The sequence below is a fragment of the Pteropus vampyrus genome, unplaced genomic scaffold, assembly GCF_000151845.1.
Source record: "Pteropus vampyrus isolate Shadow unplaced genomic scaffold, Pvam_2.0 Scaffold106, whole genome shotgun sequence".
In the NCBI taxonomy this organism is placed as follows: Eukaryota; Metazoa; Chordata; class Mammalia; order Chiroptera; family Pteropodidae; genus Pteropus; species Pteropus vampyrus.
Genome location: NW_011888887.1, coordinates 6281023 through 6300607, shown reverse-complemented (window position 1 = coordinate 6300607; position 19585 = coordinate 6281023). Strand labels below are relative to the sequence as shown.

The 19585-nt window shown below is 38.4% G+C and overlaps 1 protein-coding gene across 2 annotated transcripts in view; it reads left to right on the top strand.

Annotated features, from left to right (window-relative positions):
• The window catches only part of MCC (mutated in colorectal cancers), a 398889-nt gene that overhangs the window by 94775 nt on the left and 284529 nt on the right, over window positions 1-19585 (top strand). For both annotated transcript variants that reach the window (XM_011365176.2, XM_011365177.2), the window contains exon 3: window positions 1917-2131. In XM_011365176.2, coding sequence (XP_011363478.1) covers window positions 1917-2131 — 215 coding nt within the window. The remainder of the gene's footprint in view (window positions 1-1916; window positions 2132-19585) is intronic.

Genomic DNA, 19585 nt, shown 5'->3' with positions numbered 1-19585 from the left:
AACCCATTTTTCAACTCTGACCTCAATCAGTCTTCTTACTATATATTACTGGGGCCAGGATAGGAAACGTGAGGCAACTAGGCAGATGACAGAGATCCTGCAGAGAAGAATGGGGAGGGAGGCGTGACATTTTGAAGTCTGTGTTGAAGGAAAGCAAAACCGCCCTTGCAATATAGCTGATAGACTTTAATATTAAAATAAACTTCAAGACAGAGTGACATAACTGTCTGCTTTGATACAAAGATGTGTCACCTCAGCTATACAGCACTATACAGAAAGAGTGTTGAGTCAGACTGAATGAAGATCAGCAGAACATTAAGTGTAGAGGGAAACACCAACAAAGACAGTTTTCCTCATTACATTGAGTAAATTCCCCAATACTCAATAAGGGGAGATTGGTAATTCATATCAGAGCCGATTGTACATAATTTGTAGTTTGCTATATGTAATTATACATATAGGAAATTGTAGAGTAATCTGTATATGTTTTCATTTCATAGTACAAATCTAATCATTTTAATGAGTTTCTTTTTTTGTCATATAAAGTCATGTATTAAAGACCCACCAAAATGAAAACTCCACAGGCAGGAACTGCAATTTACTGTACTCACCACTATACCTGCAGCACCGAGCACAGTGCCTGTGTGTAGACCTTTGTTATGTTTTCTGGCTGATCAGGCCTTTTGACTACCCTTCCTATGTTTAGGAATGGTCTCCCCTTACAAATTCAACCTCCTCAAACTAGCATCCAGAAAACAAATTTTCCAGCCTCCCTTGCATTTGAGAGACATGTGATCCAGGCTCCACTAACTAGCTGCACACACAAGGGACTTCTATTCAGTAGTGAGCAACACAAGGAAGTGGGCTTTACCCTAATTTTTTTTTTTTTTTTTTTTTTTTAGCAGAAGTGAGAATTGAAGCATTAGGCTTTCTCCTCCCATAAGCTTTTCCTGAATATTGCCACCCCACTCCAGGGGACTAGGTTAGCTACTCTTCCTCTAGGTCTACTGTTTTGTTGTACTTTCCTATTGTATTATAATTATTAGCATCTTTTATTAGGTTGTGATCTGCTATAATACTTAAGGTAATACTAGCTGCTCTCAAAAACAAACCAAAAATCTACAGTTACTCAAACATAAAAGAAGTTTCCCTTTTCTAATAATATAAAGTCAAAATAGGGTGCCCAGTATCAACAGACAGTCCTGCTGCAGGAGGTAATTCAGGGACCCTGGCCTCTTCCATCTTGTGGTTTCACCATCTGTACCACATGACTTCCCGGGGTGTCATGCCCATCTGAATGAGCCCGAAGGCAAAGGGTGTGGAGAATCACACACTAGGGGTTTTATGAGCCAGGTTCTGAAGTGATGCTTATCACTTCTATTTATATTCTATCACTCAGAGCACATCCTCAAAGCATGGCTACACCTAACTGGCAGATACAGCCTAGCTTCCTGCAACTTCTTCCTAGTAAGAATATATCAGCACCAGAAAATTATGATAAAGTGCCGTATCTTAACTTTCTATCTTTTCACTTGCTTCCTTCTTCCATAGCTGGGAAAAAGGATTACAGTAAGAAGGCTAATCATACAGTAACCCTGTGTAAATCACAGACAGATGTGACTCTGACCTGGATTCCTTTTTCTTGGCTCTCCAGTGCTTTTTTCCTAAACATTTCTGTTTGCAGGGCACACATTCATTGGAGAGTTATTTCTCAACACTTTGCCTAAAACTGCTCTTATCTCCAGGCTCCCCATGTGTCAGTTTGAAGGGGAAAGTGCTTAGCGTGCAGCCTGAGCGCCACATGTGTTCTGACATGCTGGCATGTGAAAGCATTAGAAGGTTCCAAATCATTGCCTATTGGCCACCCACAGACTAATGAAGAAATCATCTTTTTTATTTTATTCTGCCTCTCCTAGGTGCCTTATCAGCGGCCAGGGAGAGCTGGGAATATGACTCGGGTGCCAGGGACCTCCAAAGCCCAGACTTGCAGAGTCAGTCGGCCCTACAGAAGCTTCTTGAGTATGGCGGAAGCTCTTTGCATCAGCAGGCTACTGCTCTCCACAAACTGCTTACACAGTCCCCACATTTTGGCAAGTCTGTAGGAGGAAGCTATCTAGAACTGGCCAACACGGTGAGTACTTTCTGGTTCACAGAAATCTTTAAGCCTATGTGTATATTCCAATGAAAACATTTTAATTTTGAGCTCCAGGGGACATATCGATATTGTCTTTTGTATTGAGCTAATAAGCATTTCCAGCATTGCAATAATGTTAAGTGCTCCAAACATTTATGATTTATTGGTGACTTTACTCATCATGAAGAGCAGAGTAGATGCTTAAAAAGTGTCTTTGGTGTGTAATTTGTACAGATTCACTTACTAGAATATCTACAATAGACTTCCAGAACTAGAGTACTTCTATGCTACCAGACATTACAAATTAACAGGATATAATCCTTTCTGTTCTCTAATTTGGACTTTACTCATTTGAAAAACAAACAGAAAAATAGTTCATCGAACATTTGATTATCATTTCTACTTGTACTTTTAAAATATTTTCTCTTGAAAACTATGGCACAACTTAGAATTCCATTATGCTTAGTTTAACCTTCCCTTTTGCCTTGAGATGAATCATTTACAATGATGAGCTATGGTTGGAAAGCTATTGTCTTCCCTTTTAAGTTAGCTCTGGGGAACCAGGGTGGATGGCTGATGGCCTGGGCCATTTTGAGTGACACATAGTTTATAAATTGAGATTGCTATCCAATCTCTGTGGTAATGTCCATAAACCTACCTTGCTTCTTGACACTGAAGTTCGAATGTGGAACAGACATGTGGTTCACTTATCCTACATATATATACAGTCTGTTTTGATGTAGACCACTGGTTTTCAGATTTTTTTGTGTGTATTTGAGCCACATTTTCCAATTCTGACATTTTTGGTGGCCATGTTTGAAGAAACTAACAATCCTAAATATGCCAGCAATAATTAAAATACAATCATCAGACAAAGTCCAGTTAAAGGACATTCTACAAAATACCTGACCAGTACTCTTTGAGACTGCCAAGGACATCAAAAGCAAGGAAAGTCTGAGAAAGAGGAACTGTCATAGCTGAGAGGAGCCTAAGAAGATATGACTGCTAAATGTAATGTGATAATCTGAATGGGACATTAGGTACAAACTAATGAATCAGTTACAGGCTTTAATTAATAATGTGTCAATTGTGGTTCATTAATTGTGACAGCTATACCATAATAGTGAAGATATTAATAATAAGGGAAACTGGGTATGAGGGATATGAGGATTTTCTGTTCTATCTTTGCAACTTCTCTGTAAATGTGAAACTATTATAAAATTTAAAATGAATTAAAAATGCACACATTCACACACCATCACACCTAGAGTATGACTATGTCTCATATACCTGTAAAAGTACTCATAGTTATTGCACTGTTTGTCACTTGTTCACCTGCAAGGACATTCTTGCTCAGTTTGAATAGAACCATCAACTATCCTAATCTTGCCTTCCTGCATGCTCAGGAGACTAGGCAAACATCAATAAATATGTCATCTTTCTTTGGCATGGGCCTGGACTTATGCTATGCTGTTACAAATAATTTGCAGCAAGCTAGACTTTCTCTGTACTATATCAGTACAGCTTGTTTCAGGACAAACACACCATTGCAGTATGGGTGATAACAAGAAACTGATCAAATTTATTTTGATCAAAATTGACGTTGCTCAAAACACATTGATCAAAATTTAGTGGTACCCATCCACTCTGATGGGTTCAGGATTCATGGCCCACTAGTTTTCTGCAGCAAACCTACTATTGAAAACTGCAGGAGTGGGATGTTTCCTACCTTTGTATGGCTCCTTGGTTCTTAGCCTCTCCAATAATCTCTTGGATTTCATTCTGTTTGCCCATCTCTCCTGATCAGAGGACAACTCATCCCCTGGGCTTCCCATAGCCAGGTTCACTTTGTGCATTATTGGAGAAGCTTTGAAACTGCCTGAGCTGACCTCTACAGTGTTCAGTTTGAGAAACACTCCCTTAAATATTGAGGACCCAGCTCAAGCAGGAGTGTTCACATTACTGAAATTCATAAACTATACACTTAACAGTTTGCATACTTCTCTGGCTATAAAAATTGATGACAAACATATAATCAATGATAGTGACTATTCATTGAAACACATTGAATAAATAAGAAAAATACAGGCATTCAAGTCCTTTGACAGTGATTACATTATTGATTTTCTCACTGAATTGAAAATAAAAATTTAAAATATTATCTAAACTTGCGGACCCTTGATAATGTCCTTGACCCTGTGGGAGAATGTATTTGACCCCTAATTCTTCACTTTTTCCTATATTTTTATCATTTGTTGTGTGATGTTGGAGTCCTCCTGTCAAGTATGAGAAATAATAAATAATTGTTATTTTAACCGTTGTGCTTAGGATGGTTTGTTTCATAGCAATAGTCGACACAAGGTCTGCCCACAGAGGTCTATGGAGCCCAGTTTGAGAAGTGCTCCTTACCCAAAGAAAGCAAATAATCTCTCTAAACTGCATATTTGGGCAATGCTTTCACTTATATACTCACATTAAGAATAATTTATGTTCCTTTTAAAAGAAATCCTAAACTAATAAAATTAAATTCTGGTTTGTTTGTTTGTTTGTTTGTTTGTTTGTTTTAATAGCTTTTAAGAGCAAAAGGCTTTTTATCAGTGTCCAGTTCAGGGATGGAGAGCACACAGTAATTCACACAAGGAAAGTTTAACATAAAAAATTATTAACTAGTAGCAGGGATTACCTATTAAGGAGTAAATAAAATTCTAATGAATATAGGATTGGCATAGGTAAAGAGCAGTTACTCCCTCTAAAGCTGAGATAGAATACCAAGGAAGAAACACATTTAGAAGAGGGCCCTGTTCTCTCCAGACCCCATTGGAAGGAAGTGGCTGGGGCCCACTGGATGGCAGAGAAGATCCCTGAGATGCTGCAGGACAGGGCTTGTGAGCAGGAATCTAGCCCTCTGGAGCAGGGGTCCCCTACCCCTGGGCCATGGACCAGTACTAGTCTGTGGCCTATTAGGAATTGGGCCTCACAGCAGGTGAGCGGCGGGCGAGGGCGCAAAGCTTCATCTTTATTTGCAGCTGCTCCCTAGCGCCAGGATCACCACTTCATCTTCACCTCAGATCATTGGGCATTAGATTTTCATAGGTGCACCGGTCTCTGGTGCCAAAAAGGTTGGGGCCCCCTACTCTGGAGTGTTAGCCCAACTTGCTAGGATGCCACCCAATGGGGCATCTGCAAGACTCACTGAGCATCACTGAGAAGATGCTGGCTGAGGTGCCAGAGGATTCCCTGGGAAACTGCCTGGTGCAGTAGCGGCAAAATCCACTGAGAAGCCCCGCCAATGGCACCATTGAAACTTATTAGGTGTGAGCACCACTGGATGTTCTGTGCTACTGACTTCCACCCTCCACAAGAGCAAGCAGTGGCAAGCACAATAGAACCAGGACAAGAATTCCCTTCTTCCTCCAGAGTCCCCCCAAGTGCCCCCTATTGACAAAGGAGAAATGTTTACAGGGTGCAGCTTTAGTATCACAAAGCAGGGCATGGAAGGGGGAATTTGGAGGTGAGAGGTGATAAATTGATAACTGACACAAGCATTTTTAGCATAGAGAAGCTTCTAGGAGCTTCCTACACTAGCTTTTACCTCTTTACGCATCTCTTTCTTTTCTTCTACCACTAAATACCTGTCTTATCTTGTTACTAAAATAGTGGATGATATGACTTTGAGGCCTAACACATTGCTTGAGTTGCAAAAGCAACAAGATGACATAGGTAGAAGCTTGTAACAGTTAGAGTTTTATCTGAGAAACAGAATGGCTACACATGTATAGAAAAAAGGATTTATTATAAGGAGTAGACCCTACATGAATGTGGAAGCTGGTAGAGCAATCTATGCAGGTTGTTGATTCTGCATCTAGTGTTGAGCCTGATGTTACTATAAGTCTTTCAGATCAGCAGACAAGAAGGAAGGCTGGGTGTAGAGGAGAGCAAGTACAAGCTGCAATACATGAGGACAAACTGAGACCCAGGAAGACAAACTGGAACCCACTTCTTTGTTTTACCATGTCCAACCTCTGTGCTGTGGGTGACCTATAGGAGGAGCTGGCACCCATAACTATGGAGCTGCACACACACCTGGCCCAGGATTCAGAGACCCTGAGGGAGAAGCAAACCTGGCACACCCGAAGACAAGCAGCAGATGAGCAACAGCTTTCAGAGCATAAAAAATATGACTTCTTCACTTCTACCTTCTGGATTTCACACAAAATGTCTCTCATGGCCATACAGAATCATACAGGAAAGAGAACTCTGGAAAATATAGTTCCATCTTCACTAAGTTGACTCAGTACCAAGCCACTACAGAGCAGGGGCGAAACTGTCAGTACACGCTGAGCCTTATTCATAAAGCTATCAGCAAAGCCACTACAGAGCAGGGGCGAAACTGTCAGTACACGCTGAGCCTTATTCATAAAGCTATCAAGAGATTAGTGAAAAAGAAATGCAATGGAAAAGATATACCGCCTATTCTCTGATAGATTTTCTCTCCAAAGATTTGTATTTCAAGGAAGAGTGCAAATATAAATTGCAATGTTATGGAGTCTGAGTAGTGACATATTTAAGTATTATAAAATATAAAACAACTGAAGTTTTATTTTCTAGCTACAAAACTGACAAATTCCTGAACAAAATATCAATTTCTTGATAAATCCTTCCAGCCATGCGACTTGTTTTTTATAAAGTATTCCTTATCAACTTTACTAATTTTATTAATAAAGATATTAATTAACTGATGTTAATTAAATATAAACATACTGTAAAAGAAGTCATGCATAAGATATAAAGTATTTAAAGCAATACAGAAAGTTGCTGAAAAGTTAGTCATCATTTGTCTCCCTGCCTTTCCTCATTTAAAAGGTCTTCACCAATTATTTTTATGTATTCCTGAATTGCTTTTAATATAGGGAACGTTCCATTTCTCCTTTTGTAATTTAAAGATACTTTAATCATTACAGTACTTGCCAGATTTGGGTTTACCTTTGGTCAAGAGGGTGTGTCCTGGCTTTGGTTAGAGCAAGGCTGGTTGTTCTGGGCGCACTCTCTTCTGGGCATTGTTCAGAATCAAAGGACAAGAAATTCTTAAGCATAGGGCATGCTTATCACCAATTAGCTTTTCATAGAAGTGGGACAATAGAAATAAAATATTGAATTTTTAGGAGGGGCTACAAGAAAGCTCTGTGGAGTTGATAAAAAAAAAAAAACAATTTCAGAATCTTGAATCATCACTTCCAAGTGATTGAAACTGAATTTCAAAAAATAAATAAATTTGGTTAGATAGAGGGGTGAATACATTTGGCTTTGTGTTGTTAGTTATAGAAATGCCAGCTATTTCTGGGAAAGTGCTCATTTCATGAGTTTTCCCTAACATTTCAAATGATGACATTGTAAGCACAGTTGCCTCATTGCTACATGGGTAGAGATAGCAGTGTCTGCCTTCTGCATCCTGCTGCTCAAGGCCAGTTTCCTTCAGAATACTTTGGACAATTTTGCTTCAACTTAGCCCATTTTATGATTTAATTTCACACTTTCACTTTTTTGCAAAAGTGATTTATATTTTTAAAGGAGAAAAAAGATAGTTATGAGTTCTGCATAAACGTGAATTTAAAAACAGATATAGCAAGTTCTGCAACTCTGTTTATCCAATAGTCCAAGCAGCTTTTTCTCTTTAGGCTGGTTATAACATCTAGGTGTTGGAAGTTGAATTTAAATGGTGACTATTATCACACAAATTTATATGATAATAATTATTAGCATAATTCATTATTAACCAAACTTTACTTAATGCAAAGTCCATAGTTATATTATGTTGGGGAATACTTTATCTACACATTTCAACCAATACAGAAAAATCTTCATATGTGCGTGAATAAGTAAGAAATCTGTGTCGTGGTGGCAAGATAGATAAGAATCTTCTTTTTGGTTTAATCATTTGACTAACTTCATAGAGACTGAGTTATTAATAAGTCTTCACAAGTACTTTTAAATTTCTAAAATACTCATTAGTAATATATTGGAGATTAAGTTCTAACATCTTATTGAAATTACAATACTTTTGGGGGAAGAACTTTAAGTTCGATGGCGGTTTTTCTTTATTTGTAAAAATGAAGATGCTCTTAAAGGATAGTTGCTGTTACTATTATTATTATTATTCTTAATATAAAATCTGAAAATACAGGCTCTGTGGTTTAAATTAATATTTTTTTGTTTGTTTCCTGGAGAGCTACTCTGTTTTTGTTTAGCAAAAACTGAGCTTACTGTTAGTTTTTTTTTTCTCTGCTCTTAACTTAGCTTCTGCTTTCTCTATGCCTTTGTCATAAATAGAAGGACTGACTAACTTATACAATGGCCAGAGGAATCCTTTTTTTTCCCTCTATAGTCTGTTTAGATTGTGAAGAGATAACATAGCACTCCTTATCAACAAATTTTCATCAATAAGATGTACAAAAGGCTTTTATACCATCCTTCAGACGCTTTTAATCTTGACAATGAACCAAATACCTGCACAATAAATGTTCATATTGTAGGAATGGCTCCCAGATATTGCAACTTCATGTACCAGTAAAGTTGCAAAAGATTGAGACTTGCCAACTTTTTATGTCGCCAAAAATCAGAAGCCAATCTACCTACTATCTAATATCACCATCATTTCATAAAAGAAAGGACTTTTTGGCACCAAAAGTAGATAGGTATCTCTGAATTAGTAAATAAGGGAAAAAATTAATTTTACTTAATGGAAGAATTTACAATTGCTTTTGCTTTTCACACTTCCGCAATAACTGGTGGGAACCTTGTCACACATGAAGCTCTTGAGCAGGGTAACTAAGGATGTGGACCTCAGTGATACCCACTATGCTCTTACATCTGACTTTGGACAAGTCAGTAAACCTCTTTCAGCCTCTACATTCTCATAAAGTAGGAATAAATTGCTTAATCCAATGCCTCATGCAAGTAGGTGCTCAATAAATAGTAGAAGCTGTTTTCCTCATCTAATTATCAGAAACAAATTTCGAGAGTTACTTCCAAGTGGATAAGTTTGGGGTAGAATTTGGAAACAGAAACTTAAAAAATTATGAAGAAATCAGATCTCTCAAGCACTTTTCAAGATATTTACTGAGCACTTTTTTATGAGCTAGGAGCTGTCTCAAAGATATTGTCATCATCAAAAATTATGCTGGAGACTAGGCAAAATGGCATATACAATAGGAGCTTCATTCATCCCCTCTTGCAACCACATCACAGTTGAGACAGAAACATGGAGCAAACAGAAAACAGAGTCACCTGGGGTCTAGATGAACAGAAGTCCTACAACCAAGGAGAGAAATAAGAAATCATCGTGCAACAGTTGGAGGGGGTGGGGGATGGCAAAGACACGAGGCTGCCCGGTCCCCAGCAACTGAGTGAGACCAGGGCTACGGCAGCTGCAGACTGCAGGTGTAGATGTTCCTGTTAAAGGGGCCCTGTCTGCAACTGGAGTTTTGCAGTGATGGGCCTGCTCACTCAGAGCACCAGCTCCAGTTGGCTGCTTGCGGGGCACCAAGGACTTATAGGGGGACATTGAGTTGTTTGAGCGAGGATCAGAGGCAAGGATCTCTCCCAGGCAGAAATGATGATGGTATCCATTGTTCCTCTTTTGAGCCCTCCCACCTCCCAGTGTGTGGAGGCAGCACTGCCATAGCTGAGATGTCATCAAACTGGATAACAGAGGTCACTCTGCCCAGAGGATTCCCTGAAACTTTGCCTCCCCCAACTCACCCCCTACATAAGCCACATCCAGTGCCCTCAGCAAATTCTGTGCCACTTGCTGAGAAGCTCCAAGACTCACACTAGTAGCAACTGACTTCCGTTTCTGGTGTGGCCTCTTGAGGCAACTGCAAGCACAGCATCTGTGGATTGTTTGCTGAATCTTAACAGGTGGCCCTGTAGGGGCACAGGCTGGGGCTGAACTTGACCTATAGCTGAATCCACCTCAGGACTGTGCCACTGGACACCTACTACACAAAACCATGGTAATAACACTGGGAGACTTAGGAACTTTGCTTGGTACATAGAAACTGACACAGAGAGGCAGCCAAAATAGGTAAACAAGGAGAAACTATATGAAAAAAAACAGAACAGAGATCAAGGAAAAATAGAGTCAAGCAACCTAACAGATGCAGAGTTCAAAACACTGGTTTTAAAGATTCTCAATGAAATTAAGGGAAGTGTAGATGAACTTAGTGAGAACTTTAACAAAGAGATTTAAAAAAATTATAAAAATGGAAATGGAAATTATAAAATGGAAACAGTCAGAAATGAAGAACATATTATCTGAGGTGAAGAGTATATTAGAGGGAATCAACAGAGTAGATGAAGAAGAGGATCGAACCACCAATATAAAGGATGAGAAAGCCAAGGACACCCAATCAGAATAGCAAGAAAAAAGTATTCAAGAATATAATAATAATTTAAGGAGCCTGTGGGACAAAATTAAGGATAATAAACATCTGTGTCATAGGGGTACCTGAAGAGGGAGAACAAGAAGTTGAATATATATTTGAAGAAATAATGAAGGAAACATCCCTAACCTGGTGAAGGAAATAGACATATAACCCCAGGAACTTCAGAGAGTCCCTCCCAAAAAATGAATCCAAAGAGGCCCACACCAAGACACATCATAATTAAAATGCCAAAGGTTAAATACAAAGAGAAGATCTTAAAAGCAGCAAAAGAAAAGCAGTTAGTTACCTACAAGGGAGCACCCATAAGACTAACAGCTGATTTCTCAAAAGAAACTATGCAGGACAGAAGGGCTTGGCACAAAATATTCAACATGATGAAAACCCAAGATCTATAACCAAGAATACTTTATCCAGCAGAGCTATCATTTAGATTAAGAGCTTCCCAGATACACACACAAAAAAGCTAAAGGAATTCATCAACACCAAGCCAGTATTATAAGAATTGTTGGAGGGACCTCTTTAAGAAGAAAAAATATGTGTCAAAACATGAATAAAGAATGGTAATAACTACATTCCTATCAACAAGTACCTCAAATGGAAAAGACTTAAGTGCTCCAACCAAAAGATAGGGAGGCTGAAATGGATAAGAAAACAAGACTCCTACATATGCTGCCTATGAGAAGCTCACTTCACATTAAAAGACACACACAGAGTAAAAGGAAGGAGATGGAAAAAGATGGACCTAAAGGGTATTACGCTGAATGAAGTAACTCAGATAAAGACAATAACCACATGATTTCAAGTACATGTGGAATCTAAAGAACAAAATAAACAACAGGAAAAAAATGGAAACAAACTGATAGATACAGAGAATATTTTGAGGGCTACTAGATAGGGGAGTGGTTTGGGGAGAACGGTGGAAAGGGCAAAGGGATTAAGAAGCACAAATGGATAGATACAAAATAAATATGGAGATATAAAGTGTAGCATAAGGAAAATAGTCAACAGTGTTGTAAAAAATATGTAAGGGGGAAGAGGGGTACTAGATTTATTGGGGTGACCACTTCATGAGTTATATAGATCTCTAATCACTATGCTATAAAACTGAAACTATTATATTATTATGTGCTAGCTATAATTGAAAAAAAAAAACTCATTGAATTGTATAATGTAAATATGAGCAACTAATTGTCTATTATATTTCAATAAAACTGGGGGGGCGGGAATTATGCTGAATAATCTCGTATGTAGAATTCATTTAGAAATACTAGATCATGAAAAAGGACAATAATTCTTACCTAGAGATGAAAGGGTACTTTAAAAACCTGTCTGATCTCTCCATCTAAAAAATGGGGATATCGAGGCCCAGATCAAAATATCTGCCTAATATCACAGAAGGAGAACTGAGATTAGAAAGTGAGTTTCCTGACACCCTGCCATGCCCCTGTCCTGGATTAGAGGGATGTTCCTCATTGTTGGTAGGAAATGAGGAACCCCTGCATCCTCTCTTTGGGATCTTTGCTATTGGACTCTGGGCCACTCTTCTGCTCTGCTGGGTCGTGCTGGCTTGTTGTTCTTATGTCCTCTAATCTCCTCCACGGAGCTAATTCCAGCCACAACACCCCAGTACTGATGACCATTTGTTAAAAATATCGGCAAACTTCTGTACCAGGCCCCCTATTCTCCTAGCCACCTCATCCCTTTTCCAGGAACCCCAAGCCTACCATGATTCAGCCTCTAGGAGTAAATTCTGGTCCTGCAGGGGCCCCCGGCACTGCTGCCAGCTGGCATCTTGTGGTTATCTGTTCTAAATACTGGTGGCTGTGCCATAGCAGTTGTTAAATATTTTTAATATCTCTTCTGTTCTTTTGGCAATCTGTTGGACTGGAACAACAAATCCATTTTTAGAGCCTGATAAGACTGTGGGCTCCAACAGATAGTGAGATGGTGGGAGACCATCACATCTCACTCTCTTAAAGTGTTTTTAAGTGATTCTGTTGGATGATTCAACAGAGATTCATGTTCTATTCTATTCTACTGTCTTTGGGATCTATGATTTACCAGGGTAGGTAAAGGAATTTTGCAGATTTTAAAGTACACACTAGAGGGCAGTGGCCCCATATCTAGACACCTGACAATTATCACTTTCTTTGCATTTCTCTGCCCTCTTTTATGTAGTGAGGGGGAGAAGAGTCTCCTCTACATCATACAAATTCCATTTATGTTTGAAGTGTTTTATGAAAACAGATCAGCTACTTGGCAGCACCCTATCATTCCTCGTAGTTTCTTTTTCATCCTTCTTTCAATGACTTATCTCAGTGGCGCTTTAATAGTAGAGTTATTTATTATTAACATCTTAATGACTTTTTTCTATTTTAAAGACAAGGCAAAGGAGAGATAGGAAACATACATTCCTAAGATGGAATAGTAAGATTTTCTATCTTTCCATCTTTGTATTTGTGAATAAAGTAGTGAATTAAGAATGAGGAAGAAGAAAGATACAGTGAAGTGTTCTTTTTATTTTGCATCTGCAGAGGCAAAAATCATTTACGTGAGTCTGCAGAACTGTTTCCTTCCCCATGATCACTAAAGAGATTTATCTTCTAGCTTACTCAGTTTACCTCTCTCGCCAGCTCCTCAGTAGGGGAGCATCTTGCTGGCTGGGGGAGAGGTACAGCTGATCTGTATAATAAAGAGATGGTCTGGGGGGTGGAGGGTGAGTAGATTGAGAGACAAGGAAGCCACTAGGCTGTGTGTTTGCAGAGTTCTGGAACATTAAAGAGAGAAGTTTTAGTGTAGCTGAATAGTGTAGTGGAGTTTAAGAAGAAAGCAAAGGGACATTAAGAAGTATGTCAGTGGATTATTTAAGTCAACCTTTGATGGAATCTGAGGAATTAGTGTTCATAAAGAATTTGATTTATTTTTAATTACTTTTGATTGTTGGACTGTTTCCTTCACAGGAATAACCCTCATGGACTGGATTATGTGAGTCCCTAGATTTATAAAAGTTATATATAGAATGAACTTGCAAGGATTTGTTTTTGAATTTGTGAGATATGTAGCAGTTGTGTTCATACAAATGTGTGTTTGTGTGTGTGTGTTCACCTTGTTTACTTTTAGGCACAGGTGGGATATAAGATGCTCTTTTCACTTTGACCCAACCAGAGTCCTGAGGGAGAAACGATTTAATAAATCGTGTTAAGTGCTTTGAGTAGAGTATTTTGCTTAATTCTTACAATGGCTTGTTGCCATACATACGGATACGATCCCTGTGTATAGATGAGAATTTTGAGGATTAGAGAGGTTGCCTGGAAAGAAACAGTCAGGATACATCAGTCTGAGATTCAAACCTAGCTTTATCCGACTCTGTGGCTCAAGCTTGTAACCATCATTTATGTCCCTGCAGAGGAGGGAGCAATGATCCAGGAAATGCCAAGAAATAATCATTCCTTCTCCTGACCAAAACTACAGGGTACAGTGCTGTCTCACACACTCTGAACTGAACTGGGTATGGGTTTCTGATTTTATTCCTTCATAGTACAAAAACAATGCCCTGGCTGGTCTGGGGATAGCCTCGGCCATCACACACACACACACACACACACACACACACACACACACACACACATATGCGCTCTCTCTCTCTCTCTCTCTCTCTCTTTCACTGATTGAGTTTTCATTTTCCTGGTTTTATAAAAGACATTGTCACTGGGGAGTAATTAAAACCCCTGGTGGATTTATGTTGGGGCCTCCTGACATGATTGTGTAGTTATTTATGCCTAGATGCCAAGTAAGATTAGCTTAAAATGCTGAGAGAAATGCTCCTGCCACTTTGATGCAGTTAGAGGCATCTATCAAAGATGCATTTGGAACCTAGAGATCTCAATCTAATTGCCAGGAATGCTGCGGGCTTTCTTCAGCCAGACTTAAAGGTGAAGAGAAAAACAGTGGTGAGAGAGGTAGGCCCCACCTTAACTTATCAGCAAATTCTTCTTGGGCAGAAGAGTAATCTCTTCTCCAGTCCTATCTGTCTTGGGTCTTTGAGGTAATTGTTCTTGTTGCATGGATGAGGATAAAACCTTCCCCTAGAGACAAAAGAGGCAGAAGGACTAATGTGTTCCTATTACTACTAATAATTGGTCACATTTGTTGTATTTACTGTATGTTGGATTTTGATGGAAGGGCCTTGCCTGTATCATCTCATCTAATCCTTAGATGGCCAGCCCCTCTTTCAAGCCTGACTATCTCCACCCCTCCCCCAACTATCACTTGTGCCATTTGTTTCTCTGTGGGGGGAGGCGGGGACGCACTACTTATTTGTAAGATTGGCATTCACATAAGCTCAAGAAGTAAACATTGCCAGTGACTTAGTTAGGAAAGGATTAGCAGATCTGTGAATTATGATGTCAATTATACTTCTATTGAGAAAAAGAATCATTTGTTAGTTGTTAGATTTTATTCCATGTTTATAGACATCAATATAATGTTTCATACTAAAATATAATAATCGTAATAGTAGTAGCACTATAATAACCCAAATGTCAGCTGCTCCTTTGTCCTTCAGTGTCAGTGTCTGTGCCATCTCTATCTTTTCCCTCATTGTGACCCAGAATTGGAACTCAGAGAGAAGAATCTATGTTCACAAATAAATCAGTGAGCAATAGGGATTTTAGAAAGGGAGATTTATATTGCATGTAAATTACTCCCTACACACACACACACACACACACACACACACACACCCCTTTTCTTAAGCAAGGAGGAGCTTCAGAGTCTGATGAGATATTTCCATCATTTAGACACCCTCCCCAGTCCCAGGCCTGAGGCTTTTCTCTGCTGTCCTCACCCTTCTTCCCAGCAGTGTGCTTACTCACTCCTATATTTCCTTCTCCTTGTTAGGAGGGATGCAAATTCCTTATTATATGTTGTAGTTTAAAAACCATCTTTGTTGCTAAACATGTCCTTAGCATCTTACACTTCTACCCTTTGTGGTTTATCAATGTATTCCCTTCAAAGATAATCTTATGAGAAATTCTGGGGGAATAAAATATTCATTTCATTATAAAAACAGGCCTTATTAAGACAGAATTCTGAAATGAGAGACCATATACTATTGACTCTTAACAATCTGACATAATCCACCCCAATTCAGACACCTTAACAATACTTGAAGAGGTACATTAGCATGGGAATTTATGAAGATGACAAAGAGAGTATTGAAAATGACTGAATCCATACTCTATGGTGAGAACCATAGAAAATTCATTATAGACTTAATATAGCACCATATCTATATGTAAATAGTATATAGTAATTTCTATTATGTGTCCTAACTTCCCCTTTACTATGAAACCATATATAACCTTAAACCAGACAGTCCTGGTTCTGTCTGCATTCTTCTATACTCCCATAGTACTCTTGTCTCTACTTTGAATCATAGTTAAATGTTAGAAATTCAAACCTATCACATTTAAACACATTTTCTCCATTGGTGTCCACTAATGGCTTTAATCTAGACAAAACATCTAATTTATAACCAAAGGTATAAATGAAACCCTAATTCATGTATTTACTTATTGCTGGCCCCCTTCATCCCCCTACACTCCCAGAATCATCTCAGGTTGCCTTTTAATAATGCAGTCCAAATTCCCAGCTTTCACCACACTTTCCAGAATTCAGGTACATTAAGATCAAGTCTCTGTTAGACCTTGTTGGCTAAAACTGTTTCCAATGAATCCAAAAAGGTAACTGTAGTATCAGAGTGGTAAAACTAGATCAGGGTTGGCTATAGATGGATGATTTAAATTCCTGTGAAATTTAACTTGGAGTGGCTCCTTTTACAAGCAAAATACAGGTTTACTCTCTTGAAAGTCTCCCTTCAAATGAATTAAACCTTGATTGGAATGGCATCATGCATTGTAATACTTTCCATTAAGTAAATGGCTTTTAGTTGTTCAATAAAATATTCAAGATTATCATTGAGATTTAAGTTTCTCTGGGCTCACAGCACTTGTGGTTCTGGGCGATTGCCTAAGATAACAATAAAAGACTTTACAAGAAAGTCCAGAAATCGGATGAAAATGAGAATGGCTAATGCCCAGGAATGGAAGAATTTTTACTTCAAACTTGGATGTAGGTCATTGAAAATATATTGTGAGGAACTTAGGCAACCAAGACAACCAGAAGTTAATATATTTCTCCAGACAGGTTTTGTTCTGAGGTTGAAAATTCAGTTGTGTAGTGAGTAGTCCTCAACTTTTATTTCCTTTTCTAATGAACTAAGTAGATAGGCTGAAATTAAGGAAAGGAATCTCTGTAAAATGGCAGCTCAGAGTGACAGCTGCAGACTTGAGTGGGTTGCCAGCCACCTTTAGATTTTCAGAAAGAAATAAAGGTAGTTTTATTGGTGCTAGTTATTTTCTTCCTTATATTTTCCGTACCTAAAATCAGCATTTATGGTTTTTATAATTGAGAAGGAAAAATAACTTTTAAAAAATCTTAGTTGCAACCAGAGGCATAGAGATACTAAAGATATCTACCAACATGAAAACAATGTTTATCGGCATAATTGGGGTGACTGGTAATTTTATTTTCTTCTCTTTTGCACATTTGCTTTTGAAATTTTTCTACAATGTACATTACCTGTATAACAAGTGAGAATTTTTCTACAATGAGTACCTATCTATATAATAAAAAATAAGCTTATATTTTTTTTAAAAAATCATACCTATAACCAAAGAGTACATATTCGCACTGTAAATCTGTTCTTGTTTCAAGTCAAAATTTTAGGTTTAGCAAGTCTATAACTCCCTCCTGTGTTTGGAATTGGGTTCAGTGAGGATCAGAGGCTGCCTCAGAAAAGCCTTGAGGTCCTGCAGAAATCGGCAGGTCCCTATTGCTCTCTCCTCTCCATTTGTTTCTTCCCAACATTCCAGAGGCCACACCACACCTGAGTTTGGAATAATAAATAGCTAACAGTAACAGTAAGAGCAATTATATATTTGTTCCATTCCAAAGATTTTCAAACCTTTCCTGATCCTTCTTATCCAAGCTTCTGAATAACTGAAGAGTAGACAGCAGGCCAAGGCATCAATACTCTTACCCCATACCGCAGCCCCAATGAGGTTTTAAAAACAGAGCAGATCACATTAGTCTTCTGCTAAAGACGGGTATGGCTAAGACCACCTCTATGACTTCATATTTCCCCTCCCTGTAGAAATAAGCTCTAGCCACACTGCCCCCACATACAGCTCAAAAACCTTCACTTAGTTCCCTTGTTCATTTGGTTTCTTTGTTTTGGAATGCTCTTCATCCTTCCGTCACCACCAACACCCGCTTCTACCCAAGACTGACTCCATTTTATCTGTCTCGACTTAAATGTCTCCTTCTCAAAGAAGCCTTTCCTAACCACCCTGTTTAAACAGGTATTTTCTCACCTCTCACCCAAGTACCTTCTGTAGTACTTCTTTATGGCTGCATAACAAATCACTCCATACTTTAGTGACTTAAAACAACAAACATTTATCGTCTCACACAATTTCTGTGAATTAGATCCAAGAGTGGCTGGGCTGGGCTGGGCTGGGTGGCTCTGGCTCAGGGTCTTTCGTGAGGCTGCAGTCAAGACCCTAGCCAGGGCTACAGTCACCAGTAAAGCCGGGCTCAAGGCTTGACTGGGGCTGAAAAATCAGCTTCCAAAGTGGCTCACTCACATACCTGGCAAGATAGTGCTGGATGTTTTCTATTTTCAATTAATTTTCAATTAATTGTTTACTACAATGGTGACTTACAGGTTTTTCTCACTAGATCGGAAAGTAGGAAAAGCAAAAGATGTATATTCTCTGTATCCTCATACTCAGGTTCGATCCATGAATCAGTAGCATCCGCTTCACCTGAGATTTTGTTAGAAATGCAAATCTTGGGCATCACTCCACACCTAGTGAATCAAAACCTGCATTTTAACAAGTTCTCGGGTAATTCATATGCACGTTAAAATTTGAGAAACAGTGCTCTTTAGTACATAACCAGGGGTTTGCATTTAAGAAAGCCTTTTGTACTTCAGAAAAATGAAGCATTTGCTTATCTGGAGTCAAGTTCAGGAATAAAAGGCCCCATTTTCTTATAACTGAGATGCTTCTAATTGAGATGTCTTTATAAGTTCTAAGTGTTAACCACAAAACATCCTCATCCTTATTTGATTTCCTAAGGTGGCCCCTGCACTTGCCTGTGCAGTTCCTCTCAAATCCAGAAGGCCGAGCTCTGGTTTAGATTTTACCCTAAGTTAGTAAACTGTTTATAAAGAACCGCTTGCTTCTAGTTTCAAAAACCAAGATTTAAAAATTGGGGTCAAAGTTATTAAAATCATATGACCCTGAGAATAATACTTTTCCCTATTGTTTTTAAAACATTTTTGCATTTGTTTTATTTCACAAAGAAACATTGGTTTTTAAACTCAGCTATGGAAAAGGTATATTTTAGTTTCATTTCTAGACTTCAAATTAAAAATAGAAATTCTGTACTTTCATATTTCGGTAGAAATGTGAATTGCTTATCATGCTTGTTTCTGTTTTCTTTTCTTTATATTTAGCTGTTTTAGTTGTTCTGAGGATATTTCACAAAAACAGAGCAAAATGACTACTTAACAATAAGTGTATGATGAAATGTCATTTTACGCCTGTGCTTTCTTATGTTAATAAAAATATAACTTTAGAAAATTTGAGCAGTTGAATTCCCTAAAGCTGTTTATATAAAGTGTTAACTAAGAAAGTGTAGGATATTATATTGAAAATATTGGAGAATCATTAGTGCTAATTTGACACCCCTTTAAGAGAGGTAAAAGGATTAACATTCAAGTCAAGTCTCTCCTCATATTTCCAAAATCTGGCCCAATTATATTATGTTTAAGAGCAAGATTTCACCTAGGTATTAATCTATCCACCATGGTTTTCATTTAACAATGTCCATGTGCCAGTCACTGGACCTGGCCTTGGATTGCAAAGAGAAGGGTGTG